Source organism: Neovison vison, chromosome 3 (genome assembly GCF_020171115.1).
Source record: "Neovison vison isolate M4711 chromosome 3, ASM_NN_V1, whole genome shotgun sequence".
Lineage (NCBI taxonomy): Eukaryota > Metazoa > Chordata > Mammalia > Carnivora > Mustelidae > Neogale > Neogale vison.
The window spans coordinates 224,178,960-224,194,544 of record NC_058093.1 but is presented as its reverse complement, the minus strand read 5'-3'; the positions used below and the strand labels follow the sequence as shown (position 1 = coordinate 224,194,544).

Sequence of the window (15,585 nt, the reverse complement as noted above, 5' to 3'; positions counted from 1 at the left end):
AGAACACAAGTAGTAGAGAGGCAGGCAGAGAGAGAGAGAGAGAGAGAGAGAAGCAGGCTCTGCACTGAGCAGAGAGCCCGATGCGGGGCTCGATCCCAGAGTCCTGGGATCATGACCTGGGCCGAAGGCAGAGGCTTTAACCCGCTGAGCCACCCAGGCGCCCCACCCTCTTGAAATTCTTAATAACTTTCAACCAAGGGCCTCCACATTTTCATTTTGCACTGGGGTCCACATATTCTGTAGCCCATCCTGCCTGCCCTTCAAAGTCACCTCCTCTGAAGGGCCTTCCCTGTCCTTTGCCATCTTTATTTTTTTTAATTTCTATTATTTTTTAAAGATTTTATTTATTTGAGAGAGAGAATGAAAGAGTGGGCACATGAGTAGGGGGAGGGATAGAGGGAGAGGGAGAAGCAGACTGCCGACTAAGCTGGGAGTCCGACGCGGGGCTTGATCCCAGGACCCTGAGGTCATGACCCAAGCCAAAGGCAGACACTCAACTGACTGAGCCACTCAGGTCCCCCCGTGCCATCTTTAAAGTATTCCCCACATGGCCCTGTTTTTTGATTGATTACTCTGGTGTGTTTTCACAATACTTAATCACTCCTGGAGATTGTGTCTTAAATTTTCTTATGTATTGACTTGGTTGTTACCTATTTCCTACACTGACTGGCAAACTCTGTGAAAATGGGGACCATATGGGTCTCTGCTTTTCCCCACCTCCTAATCTAGTATGGGTTCATGGTAGATACTGCATAAATAAGTGCATGAAACAGTGAGCAACCCAGGCTTGCCAAAGACACAATTCTGCATTCCTGGGGGGATGCAAAACTTTTTGAATGATCTAGGAATGAATGAGCAGATGGATGGATCTATGAACAAATGAATGGATGGATGAATGAATGAATGAACAAATGGATGCATCAATGGATGGATGAAGGAAGGAAGGAAAGAAGGAACAGGTAGATGAATGGGTGGATGGATGCACAAACGAATGGGTGCATGGAAGAATAGATGAATGGATATGGATGAATGCACAAATGAATAGATGGATGAATGAATGAGTGGATGGATGGATGGATGAATGAGTGGATAGATGGATGGATGGGTGGATGGATGGATAGGCATTTTATTGTTGCTTTATGGCAGCAGTAGCATTTTTGTTTTCATCAAACTCTTTCTGATTCAATCTTGTGATTTTATAGACTTGTTTTGTGGTTAAACCCTAATTTTTCTTCAGCATTTTATATGGTTATACAATCTCCCTATTCCCTTCCATCTTCCCAGCTGGTGAGGGCAGGCTGTATGGACCCAAAGACTTTGTATTGTCTGTCCAAGTGGGCTTCTCGTCTCTTCCCTTTTGGGTTTGTCTCAGGCCAGGGGTTGGAATCAGCTCTTCCTTAGACTTGGAGATAAATCTGGTGAGACCATTACATGTGTCAGAATAGTTGCTCACATATTGTGAAACGAAGGTTACAGGGTAATCCCACTTTGGTCAATAAGGGGCAATGTGATTGGTCTGGGTCAACAAGGGGCACAATGGGTCTAGGATAAGATACCGGTTCAGAACCATCTCCTACTAGTTTGTTACTCTAGTAGTTCTACCCTTGGGGTGCATGTGTGAACTGAATGGAGTGGGACAGGTTTAGGACCAATCAACTGCAGTCCTGAAATTTGAAGTTATGACCCAGAAGTTCGTCAATTGGCCATGAACTCATTTAGAAGAAAAATCCAGCTTGAATAGATGTGTAGTTCTTTGGAGTCTTTGTTTATCCTGTTTTGTGTGAATATTCATGCCTTCTGCTGCAGAAATAGTAACATGAAAATGTAAAACATAAAGCTTTCCCATCCCCCCCGCAAAAGTTCTCAAACTCCAAAGCATTCTGGTCCTGGGAGTTTTGCATTTCAGGTAAGGGATTGAGGGTAATATAATGTGCTTACAATGTTCCTGTCAATTAGTAGGCACAGAAAATGTTTGTGCTTAATAAATGGGTTTGTGTGTGTGTGGCTGGAAAGTCTATAAGGAATGTGTCAAAATAGTTAGCAATCATTGTCTTTATATGGTGCAGTTATAAGTCATTCAAAGTTTCTTCTGCATTTTCTAACTTCCTGCTGTAAATATTATTATAACAAGTATTAATATTGTTTACTAATAAAACATTATAAAAAATCTTGGAGGGGTGTAAGCCAGTCTTCTCACTTCCTAGATAAGAAGCTGACACCCAGAGCAGTTCAGGGGTCTATCAGGGATCATTCCAGCAGGATGATCATAGCTCCTGAGGGCCATTGGAACCCAGACCCTCAGCAGGTACAGATCAGAAACTGGTCTGCAAACTCCCACTGTTAACTCCTAGCCTGGGCTCCAGGAAAGGTGTCTCCATCCTCGTCCTAACCTGTTCTTAGCATTAGTGAGAAGAGTCAGGAGACAGGGCAATCATTAAGCTGTGTGACCTTGGGGATGTCACCTACCCTGGCAGGGGGCTGGACTGGGATGCTCTGAAGTCCTTGGTGGCTCTAGCAGACTTTGCTTTCGTTTCTTCGTGTGTGGAAGGGTGTATGAGGGGCTGGGATCAAGTTTGTTAATTTAGAACCATTTTCTCCTTGGTTGTTGTGGGTACCAGGTAAGCCTAAGGACAAGGTCAAAGATGAAACAGTCAAGCGGAGAAGCTAATGTTGGTCCCATCCCTTCATTGGCTTGGAAGCATTTACTGTAGCCCTGCTGGGTGCCAGGCTCTGTGATAGCACTGTGGATGCACAGATGGTGGGACTGGCCTCCTGCCCCAGGGAAGGCCCTCGGAGGAGCCTCAGAGGCCACAAGCCCAGAGCACTTCCCATTGTAGGTGGAGAGAGTGGCCAGCTGTGGGCTGGCAATGCGGACTCCTCCAGTCGGCTGTCAGGTGGCCTGGGCTGAGCTTTTCCCTTTCTGGGCCTCACCATCCTCCAGAACGAGGTCACAGTGAGGTCCCTACCTCACAGGGCTGCTGTCAGGCTTACTTGAGTGGCTGGGAGCCCCGCACTTCAAGCTGTGCCTCAGCGTCATCTCCGTCATTCAATGAAAAGCACAGGTGTCCTACCCGGGACCCACGGTCCCATCATAGACCAGCCCCACAATCTCTCTCAGCTGCAGTTTCCTTCTCTGTCGAGACGGGATAATGCTGGGGTCCACCTCACAAGCGTGCTGAGATCACAGGAGAGGAAGTGGCAGGGGCGGACGGCCCAGGGGCAGCCTCGGGTGCTGTCACTGGAATGGGCATCTTCCAGAGCTCTCCCCTGTGGCCATGGAGCTTCCCAAGCCCCGCCCGGCATATGGCTTTAAGGTATAGCAACCTGTGTCCACAGAGGAGGAAGTGGAAGGAGGCAGGCGAAGTGTCCCTGATAAACGGATGAAATACATGGGACCTTCCCTGGCCCCCTCTTTCCCTCCCTGCAACTGCTCACTTCCATGCCTTGAGTGTTGAGTTTAAGAGACCTTTTGCCAGGCAGACCTCAGATTCCGAGGAGGCATAGTGAAGAAACAGCAGGTGAGCACGCTTACCTCTAGGACCTCGCTTCACCCTTCTGTCCCAAGTTGCCTCCTGGGGCAGCTTGCAGTGGGCACCCCCAGGTGCTTCCTGCTCGTCATCACCCTCTGCACCTCTCCCCTGCTCCAAGTAGCAAGCAGGTCAGAAAATTTTTAATGGCCTATAAATATTTTTATCTGTCCCTCGATGAAATCCCATGAATCTTTTGATCGTGTTTTAATTTATTCTTTCCTTTATTGAAGTAAGGAAGGGCTGGCAGAAGCCCCATTTCCAAAACTCTTGAGCTCCTAAGGTGTTTTCTGGGAGTTTAAGGGAAAGGGGGAGGATCCCCTGTTTTTGCATTGTTCCATTTGTGGACTAGATGTTGAGTTTCGAAAGAGGCTGCCATTCATGCAGGGAGCGGAGCACCCGAACATCCCTTTCTGTCTCAAGTATCTGTATCCTGCTTTAGAAAAATCTGTCACTTCTGCTCTATGCTTCATGTAACACTTCCCCCATCACCTATCAAGAGGGATTGCTTTATTTTTCTTTGAACGAATGCACTCTATAGGTGGATGGTGTCACAGAGAAGTAGAGAGAAGGGGTTTGCTTAAGGTCACACAGAGTGTAGGGACGGGCTTGAGGCCGCTCACAGCTCAGGCCTTTACACTGTGTGGCTAGCCACTAGCAAGTGCACTTTTTTGGCGTGTGTGTTTTTCCGCTGACCTGGGTTTTCCCTCTGCAATACCAACTAGTTAAATTTAGCCTCTGAGGAGTCTGATCAGAAGGCCTTAGCACGAGACTGCCTCTCCAGCCAAGGTGGAGTGTGTCATTGAAATCACGGTGACGGTTGTTTAAAGGGGATGTTTATGTAAAGGCGATGTTGTGTGTAGGTGTGCACATTACTCTTTCCTTCCCATCTTCTATATCTTATAATGAAAGCAGAGAAAAATCCAAGTCATGACCGCTCTGATGACATGCAAAGCGCAGATATGGAAGTGAAATGCCTTTTTTGAGAAGGGAGGCGTGGAGGGATGTCTCCAAGGCTGTATTAGTGGAGAATTAGCATGACCATAGTGTTCAACAGGCACTGGGGTTTTGTCCATAGAGGATAAAAATCCAGAGCAATGCGAGTACACCGGTGAGAGTTCTCTCCCATTTGAGCCTTGGGGTGGGATAGAGGTGTTTTGCAATATTTTCATTTTCTGGTTTTAACTGTTTTCCCTATTTTGAGGTGATTATATTTAAATTTGGGTCATTTAGAAGATGAAATTGGGGGAGGTTTGGAACTTTAAAAAGTAAATCAGCCTATGGTGGGTTGGTTTTTTGGGGAGGGAGAGAAGACAAGGCCATGAAGAACCTGTGAGAAACTCTGAAGAACTGAGAATTGTGTTCATCTGTTTAATTTATTTTTTTAATCCTTCTGTTGGAAAAGTTACTATATGGTTAGAACACAGCTAACTGGTGCCCTCAAGCTGGGCCACTTTTCCAATTCCTAAGGGTAATTCACATGGTGGCCACACAGAGTGGGACTCCTGGAGGTGTGGCCCCAGCTGTGCCTTTCCATGGGGATTCATTTGCAAACATTTCCATTATTTTTTGGTCTTTGTTGGCTATGAGCATAGGCTTCATTTATTATTATGGAATATTTTCTAGGTAGTGTTTTCAATCCCTTTTAATTGTTATAACTCCTTGCAGAAGCATTCATTCATTCGACCTAGAACGGTTTGCCTGGGTTCAGGCTCAGCTCTGTCACCTTTGGTGAAGCATACATCCCTGGGTCACATTTCCATATCTGCTTTAGGGAAATAAAAACAAAAGGACCTCTCTGAAAGAAGACAAAGGCACAAAAAGAGCCCTCAGCGTGTGTGAGTCTTAACCAGAAAGATGCTTATTCTTTAAGGATGTTCTTATTTTGAGTGTGGTTGACACACAATGTTGCATTCGTTTCGGGTGTATGACATATTTGGGCATATCTGTACCTTATGGGGCACTCGCGGAGAGTGTAGCTACCAGCTGTCACCATACATCACCACCGTGGCAGTGGTGACTGGATTCCCTGTGCTGTGCCTTTTTATTCCCGTGACTTATTCATTCGGTAACTGGAAGTCAGAAACCTATTTAGGGTCAGTCACAGGGCAGCTGGCGTCTTTCCTGTCTCCAAAGAGCTGCCTTTACCAGGTGACCCAGGTGGTCCAAAGTGCAGGTTAGGAGCTCGCTCTGGGGCCAGGAGGGCCTAGAGCAAACATGTCCCCGGGAGTAGTGGTGCAAGAATAAGCAAAAACAGGAACTTGGAAGCCAGAAGTTAACATACCGTGGGGGGACTTTTACCAGGCACTCTGCTGACATCTGGCTCATATTTTAAATAAACCTCATTTTCTACCACTTCTCCATTTGGGTGTATTCAAGCACATTAAAGGCCTGCTAGTTTTTCCCCAGTTGCCAGTATGTAGGGGGGACTACCATCCTGGAACCCTTCTTCCCCGCCAGGAAGGTAGCCAAGAGGGCTTTTCTAAGTCTCTGGCCACCTGCGCCTGGTGCCCAAGGTCAACGGGCGCTTCGTGATTGGCCAGTCCGGGGGGCGGGGCCTGGTTCTGTCAGGGTCAGGAGGCGGGGCCAGGTGAGGGGGCGGGGCCCCTTCTGGGAGGAGGTGTCCATTTGGGGGGCGGGGCGAGGATGGGCGCGGCTGTCCCGGACACTTGGGCGCAGGACTGTTTTCGGGATGGAGGAAGCGCTGCGCTTGGTTGGACACCCACAGGCTGCAGCACCACCTGGCGCCAGCGGCTCTCGGACCACACCTCTGCCTCCCTGTCTCGACCTGGCTGACCTGCTGGGCCCCTGGACAAGGGTCCGCTTAGGAGGTTAAGGGGGGAAGTTCTGCATCCCGGCAGGAGCCAGGTGGGGTTGGCCGGCGGGCATGTCAATATGAGCCCTGCCAAGTGCAAGGTCTGTTTCCCTGATCGCAAAGTAAAGTAAGTAAATCTGCAATTTTAATGACCATTATCTTTTGCCAACTTATGAAGCGTGTTCCCCTGCCCCCAGTAAAGACAAGCTCTGCGTCCCCTTAGTACCACCTCCTCTTCTCCGCCCCCATCAAAGAAATGCAGGCTTCAGTTCTGCCGCTGGGTAGATGGAGCTCGCCTTGCAAATGCGAGCTGACCTTGGTGGTTGGAGGGGAGGCAGGATTGGCTGGATTTGTCTGTGATGTTGATTGGAGGGGCCCTCAGGAACACGCAGGTGGATAGGCTGGCAGGGGCCACGTTTACCTCCTCCTCCTCCCCTTAGCCTTGATAAAGCCTTGACAGTTGCGGAAGGCAAGCCTTTTTTGAAGTGATTATGAATCCCAGGGCATGTCAAGGGCCACCTGAGCAGGCATTGCATTTAAGGTTATTTAATGAACAATATGTAGGCATTTCTGTGCCCTAGCGCTTCCTGGCCCCACCTGCTTGATTTCTTGTCTTCATTTTATGGCACTTTACGTCCTCAGGCCTCAGCAGCTGCCATCCCTGTCTTATAAATAAGAAGGGAGGGCCAGGGTAGGGATGGAAGGGCTAGTTAATGTCAAGGCCTCAGCCTGATGGCTCCATACTGGGGCTCTTAATCATGGCGCCCCTGCAGAGAGGCACCTCAGCTAAAGCTCTTTACTGCACAGAATGCCCCGTGCTGAACCCTGGACACACACTTTCTGAGGCAGACGCTATTAATGTTGTCAATATTGCCATTCTGTGAGGGAACTGAGGCAGCTTCCTCAAGATTGTGTAGGTCTTCAGAAGTAGAGTCTGCGTTCAAAGCCTGGGGGGATGGCTCTAACCTATCAGGGTTTCTGTTGACATTTGGGGCCCTGTGCTGCTTTGTGGTGGGGGCTGTCCAGAGCATTCTAGAATATTGAACAGCATTCCTGGCCTCTTCCTTCTAGATGCCGGTAGCATCCCCCTCAACCTCCCACCCCCTGCTTAGTTGGGAACCCAAAAAATGTCTGCAGACATGGGCCATATGTCTCTTGGGGAACAAAACTGGCCTCAGCCGAGAACCCTGCAGCCCCACAGATTGCCTCCCCGATGTAGGTGCTTGTTTTTTGATGTCTAGACTGTAAAGTCACTCCCATTTATCTCAATAATCTTTCTGCCTCAAACTTAGATGGGGTAGGGTGGGGTGAGGGGTGAGGGGGTGGGCGGTTGGAGTCAGATTGGAAGCCCAGCATTGCCATCTGCCAGCTGTGTGACTTGAGGTCATTGAGCCTCTCTGACCCTCAGTTTCTTCCTCGTGAGCAGGGAATGGCGGCCCTCCATGCGCAGGGATGTGGGGATTCAGCATGAAGTCCCCTGTACCTGATGCACAGTGACACTCAAGAATGTTTATTCCTTCCCTCCTGGTGTTTCTGCCTGGGCTTGTGCCTGAGCAGCTGACTGTGCTCAGTGCTGGGCTGACAGCTCTGCTGTGTAGTGGATTGCACATGAAGCCATTTCCAAAGTCATCCTGGAATAGTTTGTCCTCTGCCCACCTTGGAACAAATGCCGGCCAAAGGTCAATCCTCCAGAGCCAATGCTGATTGGCTTCTAGCTTTGTCAAAAACAAATAAAAATAGCCAGTAGCCTGGAGACTGGGTCTGAAACAGGGCACACACTGTGTGTTCACCCACCCAGTTAGTTATGATGGGCTTGTGACCCACCTGAAGAAGGGGTTCTCTCATCAGTTTTGTAATCAAAATGGCGGCTGAGAATGATTTTTCCAGGCTATGAAATAGTGTTTTTCTCCTGGTTTTCTTTGCTGTGCTTTAGGCCAGGTTGCTAGAGTTTTAAAGATTTTATTTATTTATTTGAGAGAGAGGCAGTGAGAGAGAGCATGAGCGAGGAGAAGGTCAGAGGGAGAAGCAGACTCCCTGTGAGCTGGGAGCCAGATTCGGGACTCGATTCCGGGACTCCGGGGTCATGACCTGAGCCAAAAGCAGTCGTCCAACCAACTGAGCCACCCAGGTGTCCCAAGGTTGCTAGAGTTTTAATGTTTGTGTTGGAAGTGGGATGTCTGAGACCATCTGAAGCCAAAAGATCAAGCCAGCCAGTTGGGGAAGGCTGTAAACAGAGTGGATGGTTGGTGAGCAGACCCTGGCCAGAGGAGAGGCTGATGCATTTCCTGGTGAACTTGGGAGATCAGCAGCCCCTGATCCTTTCAGTTTCACTGCACTGAAATGATAATAGAGTTCACTGGTGCCAAAAGTCATCTTTTACTTTCTATGTGTTATTTAACCTATACAACATAGTGAGGTATGTGTTACTATCCTCATCGTACAGCTAGAAATGCTGAGCGCCTTGCCCAGCAGATGCCAAAATGGCCAGAGCTTTGGCCTCCCTATTAAAAAATTCATAGCTTTCTTCTTTTTTTTTTTTTTTTTAATAAAGATTTATTTATTTATTTATTTGTCAGAGAGAGAGGGAGAGAGAGCGCGAGCACAGGCAGGCAGAGGCAGAGGGAGAAGCAGGCTCCCTGCCGAGCAAGGAGCCTGATGTGGGACTCGATCCCAGGACGCTGGGATCATGACCTGAGCCGAAGGCAGCTGCTTAACCAACTGAGCCACCCAGGCGTCCCTCATAGCTTTCTTCTTATTGAAAATAATATATCATTAGGACACCTCAGTGGCTCAGATGGTTAAGCGTCTGCCTTCAGCTCAGGTCATGATCTCAGGGTCCTGGGATCCAGCCCCCCATGGGGCTCCCTGCTCAGAAGGGAGTCTGATTCTCCCTCTCCCTCTGCCCCCACAACACCCACTTGTGTTCTCTTTCTCTCTCTCAAATAAATATAATCTTTAAAAGAATAACATATCATTGCAAAAAACTTAAAAAATATAGATGGAGAAGAGAACGGAAACCACCAATAACTCCACCACCTGAGATGGTTGCCAATAGCATTTTGGCGTCTGTTTTCTGAGATCAGGAGCCTGCAGGTTAGGGCCTTCCGGCCACATCTGCCTGTTTCTGTAAAGAAATAAAGTCACTAAGAATAAACTGAGATACTTGCTGGTTGATGGGATGTGATTATGATAAAAGCACTGTTCTCATTTGCAAGATGATACTGACTTTCCAAAGTACTTTTCTAAGATCTTGTTTCAGCAGTTCCGTCCTAGGAAGTCTTAGGAGAAAATGTGCTCACCGTTTGTGGTAGGTAGTGAGTTTATCTCAGGCTGGAGATCGTTTGTTCATCTGTCTGTTCATTCATTCAGGCCCTGTGGCTAAACCCAGTTGAGTGGAGAAAGTCTTCATTGAAAACATACCCTCCTGTGTCCTGGAAACACATTGTTCATTTCTCTTTTTGTTCCCCTGGCCCAGAGCTCTGTGTTTTCCTTTGTGATGGGCAGATCCTTTGGCAGCTCACCCTGGGGAGTGGGGCAGATGGCAGGTTTGTCGGAGGCTTTCCCATACGGAACTTGTACTAGACACGAACACTTGGCATAGCAGGAAATGCCCACACCCGGCATTTCCTGGTGTGGTAGAAACAGCCCCAGGCCTGCTGATGTGTTCTGTGACCCCTTTGCCTGTCTGGGCCTCCATTTGCCCATCTATAAAATGGAATTTTTATTTCCTGACTCTGTATTTGCTTCCAATTTTCCTGGGTTTTGCTCAGATGATAGATGGAGGCATATCCATCCTTGCCCCCTCAATAGCCACTGGACACGTGTGGGTGGTTAACTGCTAGCCTAATTCTTGATAGATAGTTCTCAGCTTAGTGCCTTATCGCTACCTTAAGAAAGTGGACTGAGGGGCACCTGCCAGGGTGGCACAGTCGGTTGGATATCCAACTCTTGGTTTTGGCTGGGGTTGTGATCTCAGGGTCATGGGATCAAGCGTGCATTGGGCTCTATGCTCAACACGGAGTCTGCTTAAGACTCTCTCTCCTGCTGCCCCACTCCATGATTTCTCTCTATCAAATAAATAAATCTTGAAAGGAAAAGAAAAAAGAGAAAGTGGACTGAATGTGCATGCCTGAGCTTCTTCCTGTCAATGTCCCGCCAAATGACAGTAAAGAGATTTTTTTTTTTTTTTTAAGTTAGATGAAACCCATCAAGCCTGGCAGAACAGTGGGGAATATTAGCAACAGCATTTTAGAGGCCAGAATCAAATGGACAAGCAGTAACTGGCTTAGTAGAACCAAGAGGGCTGAGTCCTAAAGCAGCAGTGGGGACAGCTGAGAACATGGATCTGTACTCTGAAAGGCGTGGGGGCTGGCAGAGTCAGGTACCTCTGCACCTGGGAGGAAGGGGGGATACCAAAATGAGAAGAACTGGGTAAAAGATGCCCAGATCTTCTTGCCTGCCCACTTGTACCCCAACAGAAAATGGGTGGTTCATTCCCTGGAGAGGGAAAAACAGAGGGTCCTGGGACTGGGCACTGATGGGCATAGCGGAGGCATATGAGGTCTGTATCCCAAACATGAGAATCAGGGTCTGTGTAGGGGCTGAATTCTGAAATCTGCCCTGTCCTCCACCCTCAGACCTGTCCCACCACTTCTCCCACCACCCCTTCCCCTACCACCCCTTCCCCTACCACCCCTTCCCCAGCTCCTGGCCATTTGAGAATTGGACCGCTGAAGGAAGAAAACTCTAGTGTACTTGGGGTTTCCCGGTATATAGCAGCCCCCCTTCCCTGATCTTGAGCATTGAGCTCAGCATTTACTGGCCCCATCTCAGTACCTTCTGTCAGCTCTTTAGTTTTTGCTCTTGGTCACGAGGAAGTGACTGAGGTCTGAGTACTGTTTCTAGTATGGAGAGGAGATCCCAAAAAAACAGAGGAACACAGGAGACTTGGAAGAAACAGAAACCATGCCAGGAGAAGAGAACTTGAAAAAGCAGCCATTAATACCCCTTTTCAAGCCAGGGAGGGGGTTGTACAGTTAGGAACAGGTTTCACAACAAGGAGACTTTGCAACCCAGTAACAAGCTCTTGGGTATTAAAAAATGCAGCACCAGGTTAGGAGAGAAGGCTGAAGGAATTAGCCCAGAAAGCAAAAGACAAAGGATAGGAAATGGGAGATGGGGAAAAAGACAGAAACTTGGTGGCCAGTTTAAGAATTTCAACATCCAAAAAAAAAAAAAAGAATTTCAACATCCAGTGGCGCCTGGGTGGCTCAGTTATGCCTCTGCCTGGTTATGCCTTTGCCTTCGGCTCAGGTCATGATCTCAGGGTCCTGAGATTGAGCCCCATATCGGGCTCTCTGCTCAGCAGAGAGCCTGCTTCCCCCCCCACCCCCGTCTTCTGCTCTGCCTACTTGTGATCTCTCTCTTACTCTGTCAAATAAATAAATAAAATCTTAAAAAAAAAAGAATTTCAACATCCAAATAATAAGGCTTCTGGAAAGAATAGAGGAAAATTAGGCAGGGAAATCATTTGAAATACTTGAAGACAAATCCCAGGATATGAGTTTCCACATTAAAGGAGTCTGAAGATTCACAACCCTGCTAGATGGAAGGAGGCACATACCTGAGTGCATCCCTGAAACTGTAGACTATGGAAGACAGAGACAAGATCCTATAAGCTGCTGGATACGGAAAAACAGGTCACCTGTGAAGAATCAAGATATCAGAACAGCTCTAATTCTAGCCAGACACATTGGAAGCCATGACACAATGGCACAAGGTTTCCAAAACTCTGAGGGGAAAGGGTTTCCATTATAGAATTCCATACATAGCCAAATGATAGGGTCAAACATGAGATCAGAAGAAAGACAGTTTGAGAGCTTGCAAGACTACGAATCCCGTACTACCCCTATCCCTCACTCCCAAACATCTTTTCTTAGAAAGCTACTGAAGGATGCCTTCCACTGAAACAAGATAAGAAACCAAAGAAGAGCAATACATGGAAGACGGGAAATAGAAATCCATGTAGAATCAAAGGGAATCTCCAAGGTGATAGTGATGAGGTAGCTCAGGGCAGCCAAAAGCAGGGTATGCATGTTGAGGGTACCATCATCAGGGGCTGTCCCATTGTACCATCTTTTCAACCAAATACAACTACTGGAGAATATGTCCCTCCAAAACAAGGGAGTTCACCAAGAAAGAGGGAGCCATTTGATCCCCCAAATTAGGGATCAAACCCTGAGGAAAGACAAAAAGAATCCTAAGGATATCAGCAAAAGGAAGTCTCAGAATGACAGTTGTGTAGGGGCTGGAGAAGAACCACTCTGGATGACTGTAGAGAGTAGAGGCCTCCAGGAGGGATGTTGCCAATGAAGAATGATGGAGGTAATCAATTATGTCATGGATATGACATAATGGAGGATATGAGAAGGAATGGATGGCATTAGCAACAGGTACAAGGAGAGCTACGCAAAAAAAACCTCCCAAAAAACAACAAACAAACAAACAAACAAAAAAACAAAAAAAACCCCCACTGTCTCCAGGAAAAAAGAAGAAAGGAAGATCTTGTCTACCCCAGCCCTCATCCATGAATAATCCCAGACTCATGAAATCCCACATTTGAAATCTGCCAGACTGCAGTATGCCTGCACTGAGAGATTGGGTGATGGGAAGAAGATGGGATGGCCGAGTAAGAGAACTCCTTACTTGACTCTCCAGATCAAAGAGCTGTATTTTGTGTTTTAAATGATGTGTTTTTTTAAATGATGTACACACAATGGTGACATTGCTCAAAACTATGGAGAGGTATCAATGCCAAGAAAGTAAGTGATTTCCTCTGGTGTTTGGTTCTGGAGGGAATGGGGCAAGGAGCCACCATTTGGTTGTCATACAGTTTTTAAAAAAGAATTTTATTTTTCTCTTTTTTTCCTCTCTTTCTTTCTTTGAGTGTGTGAGCATGGGGGCAGGGAGTGGAGGAGGGAAAAAATCTCAAGCAGACTCCCCACTGAGCATGGACCATAACTCCCCTGACCTAGGGCTCAATCTCATGACCCTGAGATCCTGACCTGAGCTGAAATCAAGAGTCAGGCATTTAACGAAACTGAGCCACCCAGGTACCCTGGTTGTCACACATTATTTGGTTTTCAGTTACAAAAATTTTGAGATGCACGTACAGAAAAATGCATGAAGGCAATCAGTACTGTTTAATAAGTCTCAAGTATTGGACTGTGTAGACTTTCTCCCTGATCATAAACCTCCCCTCCCTGTAAGGTTTTTTTTTTCTTGTATTATTTGAGCTCCTGAATTGGGAACAAAGAAAGTAAAAATTATTTTAGGATTAAAGAGCTCAATGTACAGCTTGGGGGGCAGGTCAGGGGATCACTCCTGCTTCATTCCTGCGCCGGCCTCTTGAGTCTCCTTGTGAAATGCTTCAAGGTCCCCAGTGAGAACTATAAAGCAGTGGGGGCATCTGATGGGCTCCCACTTCTCTGTTGATGTTGTTTGTAGGTACTAGGCCCCTGACTCTCTCCCCGAGTGGCCCAGGCTTCCTGGCTCATCAGGTCTGTCCTCTTTCCTCTGCAGACCTAGCATGTCTGGACTCCACCTGGTGAAGAGGGGCCGAGAACTGAAGAAGCTGGACCTGCACAGAGACTTTACTGTGGCCTCCCCGGCTGAGTTTGTCACACGCTTTGGGGGGAACCGGGTCATTGAGAAGGTAGAGATGGGGTCCTGGCAGTCGGGGTGGGGTGGGGCCCCTCTTCCCAGCTGGAAGGGAGAGCACCTGCTTCAGGCTCATGGTCACGCTGCAGAGAAAGGGCCAGGCTGCCCCTCTGTGAGGACTTGCCAAGTGCTATGTGCTGGAATTCATCACCTTTCACCCTCCCGACAGCCAGAAGCAACAGGTGCATGACCCCCCTCTCACAGGAGAGGAGACTGAGGTCTGCAGAGACCCCGAGGTGCCTTCGTGCAAGGGACTGCTTTCTAGGTTATCAGGGGCAACCATAAAACCCAGCTCTGCCCTTCTGAGGTGTGGAACTCCTTCCAGGAGAGAAAGCCCGTATGTTAAAATAATAGTGATGAAGGGAATCAGCCAATATTTGCCATAGTTTATAAAGGGTTTTCACTTTGTTTCCTGTTCCGTGGGGTTAAGACTCTGGGCCACAGACTGATTATTCCCAGGGTATTCATACAGGAGCCAAGATGAGAGATTTGATATTGGTTGTCCAAAGTCATGTAACTAGTTAGTGCTGGAGTCAGGATTTGAACCCAGGTCTGTTTGACGAGACCTTGTTCTTTCCCACTTTACTTGAACATGTGGTGGTAGTGATTATAATAACAACAGCAGCTACAATTTTTTAAAAAATATTTTTATTTATTTATTTGACAGACAGATCACAAGTAGGCAGAGAGGCAGCCAGAGCAAGAGGAGAAAGCAGGCTCCCCACTGAGCAGAGAGCCCAATGCGGGGCTCGATCCCAGGACCCTGGGATCATGACCTGAGCCAAAGGCAGAGGCTTTAACCCACTGAGCCACCCAGGTGCCCCAGCAGCTATGATTTTTTGAGGGCCTGCTTGGCCCGGCATCCTGTGAAGGGCTTTATGTATCATATCTCATTCACCATCCCCACCGTCCTGCTGGTCGATATGATTTTACAGAAGAGGAAACTGAGGCTCAGGGAAGGGAGCTGGCTTGCCCAGTCTTACAGCTGGTCAATGGCAGAGCTGGCATTTGAACCCCCCCTGGGGGCTCCCAGAATGTGCTAGAAAAAATGGGGCCCAGGGAAACTGACTGTCCTGGGGTCACCCAGAGCCCGCCCTTCTTGGCCAAAATTTGCTTTGGTAATAAGGTTAAGAAAACCAAAGTCCTGCCGTTCCATCATTGCTCTCCGGGAGGTATTTCTGGAAGGAGAGAACACTGAATCTGAGCCCAGAGCTCTGGGCTGCATCTGCTATGGCCACTCACAGGATATGACACATGGGCTCAGTTTCCCCTTCTGCAATCACATTCCCACTCTCTAATGAGAATTGTCCTTCAGGGCTGTTATGAAAATCAGTCAGAAATAGGAGGGGCCTTAAAATTACGTTCTTGCAGTGGAAGTCCAAGCTTTGAAGCCATATGCCTATTTTTTTAAAAACAGGAACACTAGAGCTTGGTTTTATTTCTTATAGACCGAGCTAGGAAGTTGACCAATCTGAGCTCCTTACATGGAGATGAAGCTCAGAGAGGGAAGGGGTCTGCCTAATG

At 47.8% G+C, this 15,585-nt stretch overlaps 1 protein-coding gene across 1 annotated transcript in view; it reads left to right on the top strand.

The window, feature by feature from the left end:
* The window catches only part of ACACB (acetyl-CoA carboxylase beta), a 123,910-nt gene that overhangs the window by 26,494 nt on the left and 81,831 nt on the right, over positions 1 to 15,585 (top strand). The window contains exon 4 of the mRNA XM_044244094.1: positions 13,924 to 14,056. Coding sequence (XP_044100029.1) covers positions 13,924 to 14,056 — 133 coding nt within the window. The remainder of the gene's footprint in view (positions 1 to 13,923; positions 14,057 to 15,585) is intronic.